Genomic DNA, 4,101 nt, shown 5'->3' with positions numbered 1-4,101 from the left:
TTTTCTTTGCGTACCGTTTCACGATCACGCTGCCTGCCCGGATGGGCCTGCCTAGATGCAATATCTTTATTGCGCACACCCTACGGATGAAGTAATTGCTATCTTTAGCGCCTAATTCGGTCATCGTATCAAGGTCGGACCCGGCGGACTTGGGTCACGCAGGGAATGCACAATGGGCGTTACGAAAATGATCGTTTGCATAACGATAATTGGGCCGGCGTTCGTGCCGAGCGTGCGTTATGATCATACGAGTGTGTGTGCCTCGGTTTGTCAGGCAAAAGGTGTTATTTATGATATTTAAATAAAAATTATTTACAGCGAAGCTTTCATGGGAGGAACGTGAAATGAAATCGGCATGAATTGATAGTTTTCTACTTCTTTCATAGTTGTTTTTACCAAGGCCAAATCTTCTAGCTGGTATTGTAGAATTGCACTTCGACAGCGAATTTGTTATAACTATGACAATTATAAATGTTTTGTACTTTTATTATGGTATTCTCAACTTAATATCTCATGAAGAATGATGAAAGACGCAATGATCGTTTTTGTGACTTCTCAAGCTATATTTGTACCAACAATCGAACCACTCTTATTCCATACCGAATTCTGCTCACTCATGAATCATCAGTGAAATGTGGACTTTCCCAGCCTCCAATGGTTGGCAATGAATAACGTAACAGTCAGGCTGCTGTGACTAAGTGCCACGCATTCTTGTACATCCGGCATCAGAAAGACCGGTCGGTGGGAGAGCTTTCCTTCTGATGTGAACCATTGCATATCGGGTCGCGATCCAGTGAACGAACGGATTTCATCCGTGACGCTCTATGAAGCGTGTTCAAAACTGATGGTGTTATCTTTCGTGCTTAAGCGCAGGTGCCGGGTTCAGTGACACACAATGATACTTCGATGGTGTGCTGTAATCGCTCTGCTTGTCCTTATGGCAACGACGACTCGAGCTGACAATCAGGAGGACAATCGCCCTGACATCACCGACCAGACGACGCTGCTGGACAGCGTTGGGATGCGAGCCGTGTTCCGGTTTCTACGCACGTGGATGTTCAATATCGTGGGTCGAACGGGACAGCGTACGAACGGAGCCTTCATGCAGGACAGGATTCCTCCCGAAGTGCCATTTCCTTGCAACGTGTCGTTGGGCAGGAGCCCAAAGGTGCCAACGAGCGTTCACAAGTTGAGACCAGGTACGTAGAAACCGTAGACAGTTTTTTTTATTTAAATTTAGGAAGGAACTTCATTAGCGTTGCAGAGACGGCACAGGCTTAATTAAACATAACATATCCTTGCACACAGGCGACATAAACGTCATCGCCGCGATGGGCGATTCGCTGACGGCCGCAACTGGGGCAGCCGCGTCTGGCTTCGTCGATCTGTACCAGGAAAACCGTGGCCTTGCGTGGAGCATCGGTGGCCAATGGGACTGGCGCAACGTCACCACTCTGCCGAACATACTGAAGGTGTTCAATCCGCAGGTGAGTTGGCTCTTGAGTACGGTTGCTGCTTAAGATTTCAATTGCGCGAGAAAGCCGTTAAGCCGTTAGCGCTAGAAGAGGCCCGCTTATGCAACACGAGAGGCCGTTCTAAGGGTGACTTGTATTGCGCCAAGGAAGATCATGGCCTCGATTCGCTCAACGACTTCTCAAGGATACCTCGTTCCTGTTGGAAAGGAGTGAAAATTAAACACTTACCTACGTTGAGGTCGATAGATAAATGCCCCACATTGCGTCATCATCACCCGGCACCTCTGGGCATTCCAAGTTGCCTATAAACTACCGTAATTGGGGAGCGAAATAATAACATCTTACTTGAGTGCTCAAAGCGACAAAAAGACAAAAAAAAAGAAATGAAAGCAACGAAAGAATGGAAGCTCTCCCGTAGGCCTGTGGGAATGTGGCTGGAAATTGAGTCTCCCTTCACGATTCAATTGCTCACTTCCTCCGTCAATTCGCGTAATTCAATTAAAGGTTGTGAATTGAGTACGATTAAGCTCGGCGTTAGTGCCACAGCCCGTTCACACGCGCCTCAGGGACGCGTCCCTTTCGGGAAACACGTAATGGGTTCGTTTTTCCAGCCCCCTGTTTTTTGACGTTTTCTTTCCTGCGATGATCTAAGCGCCGGTCGATCGACCACTGACCTATGATCGAACCGCACTGAACTTTGCCATTTTTGGGAGGGCTGCAATTTTCCGCAGGTGGGGCACGTTAGCTCAAACAAACAAAAGCACGTGTGCGGATTGAAATTGGACGGTACGAACAATTGTAGCTTATTAAGCCTACCCTCCTCCAGGGAGTCGTTGAGGCTTGCGCAACAGCCAGGCTGCTAACGACCTAGTGACCGGGTAATGATCACCATCGGAGATCAACGTCCGTGGTAGTATGATTGGAGAAATTCTTTCACGTTGTGCGGAGAGGCACGTGAATGCTGAGAATGAAAGTTTCTTGAGGTTTTAGAATACAGTTCTGCGTTGATGTATCGCTAAAGTACCTTTATTATTGCATGCTCGATCACGTCCAGCTAGTCATGATCACGATCGTTAGCTACCAGAACACAGTTCATTATCTAACATCTGCTCTCTCTCTCGGCAGCTCGTTGGTTACTCGTACGGAGACGCGTACCCGTTTCACCGGGACTCGCAATTCAACATGGCCGAGATCGGTGCCGTTTCGTACGACATCCCGTACATGGCGCGTGCAATGGTACAGCGCATACGGCGTGATCCTCGCGTCGACTGGAAACGCGACTGGAAGCTGGTAACGATCGCGATCGGTGGCAACGACATCTGTACGTTCGTCTGTACGATGCGCTTCCCAGAGCAGCTCCCGAGCAAGCACCGGTTGCGGTTACAGCGAACATTGCGCTACCTACGAGACAACATGCCGCGCACCTTCGTCAACCTGGTGTCGGTACCGAGCGTGGCGAAGGTGGTGATGTTGAGCCGGAAACCGTTCGCGTGCCAGTCACTCCACCATGGTGAGTGCTCCTGTTGGGTCGGGCAGTTGTACAACCAAAGTGACGCGTCGCGGGATCGGTGGGCAAGGATTCAGGATCAGTACACGCGGGTCGAGAAGGAGATCGCCGAATCACAGGAGTTCCGCGGATTGGATGAGTTCGCCGTTGTCTATCAGCCCTGGTCACTGAACGTTTCGGTAAGCTGTTTTGGAAGGTCCTATTGGGATTTCTAATAAGAAAGTTGATCACTTTTATTGCAGATGAAAATGAACGGGAAGGATATCGACTACTCACTACTCTCATACGATTGCTTTCACATGAGCCAGAAAGGAAATGCGTAAGTAACTGGCAGTTTTTTGGTTATTTTGTTTCGTATGTGTATTGGCTTGTGATGTCATCAAGAAATAATGATTCTTCTTTTTAGTTGATTTATGTTTCTATTATTTTATTCAGTCGAAGTTGTGTTTCATTTTGATATTTTTCTTTCTTTTCGCGATGCTTCTTTATTGTCTATACTAACTAGTTCAAGTATGTTGCCCCTCCGCTATTTATTTTCTTTTATTCAACCTTCTTTTAAAAATCGCATCGTGTCGCTCTCCCTTTATTTGCTTTAGCAACACTCTTACAGCACCTTCTTGGTTTCTTTCAGCTTCGCTGGTACCGCGCTGTGGAACAACATGCTCGAGCCCGTCGGCAAAAAGTCGCCCAACTGGCGGCCCCTGTTCAAGAACTTCAAGTGCCCAACCAAAGAGTCGCCGTATCTGGCCACGTACGATAACAGCGGCCATAGCTAACGGCTAACTCCGGGAGCTGGGATCACCTCTCGGCTTGAACGTGACGAGTCAGACGATCGATTGTGATGATAATTTATTGCTAAATAGTTAGAAGACAACGCGGTGGCACAACAAGCCAACCAGTGGTAGTCCTTTTAGAGTAGATGTTAGAGCTAAGCAACAGAAGGAAGAACAATTCGCCTTCAACACTGCCTCGACTCTCGACCCTCGTGGTTGGGAAACACAACGCGATCTCGCCGTAATCGATTTCAGTGCAGATAGCTGTAGGAATAATGTAAAGCAGGATCAGCCCGGGTGGAGATCTTCATCTGCGCGGCGGATAAAAACGAAACCGTGTCAGTGG

At 48.1% G+C, this 4,101-nt stretch overlaps 1 protein-coding gene across 1 annotated transcript; it reads left to right on the top strand.

The window, feature by feature from the left end:
• Positions 1 to 895: 895 nt before the first annotated feature.
• Positions 896 to 3,758, top strand: LOC128720547 (phospholipase B1, membrane-associated-like). Its single transcript, XM_053814222.1, has 5 exons — positions 896 to 1,199; positions 1,309 to 1,487; positions 2,601 to 3,161; positions 3,225 to 3,301; positions 3,614 to 3,758. Exons 1-5 carry the CDS (start codon positions 896 to 898, stop codon positions 3,756 to 3,758), a joined length of 1,266 nt encoding a protein of 421 aa, XP_053670197.1.
• Positions 3,759 to 4,101: the final 343 nt, after the last annotated feature.

This window comes from Anopheles nili, chromosome 2 (genome assembly GCF_943737925.1).
Source record: "Anopheles nili chromosome 2, idAnoNiliSN_F5_01, whole genome shotgun sequence".
NCBI lineage: Eukaryota > Metazoa > Arthropoda > Insecta > Diptera > Culicidae > Anopheles > Anopheles nili.
The sequence above is the reverse complement of the archived record's forward strand: the minus strand, read 5'-3'. Positions and strand labels throughout refer to the sequence as shown.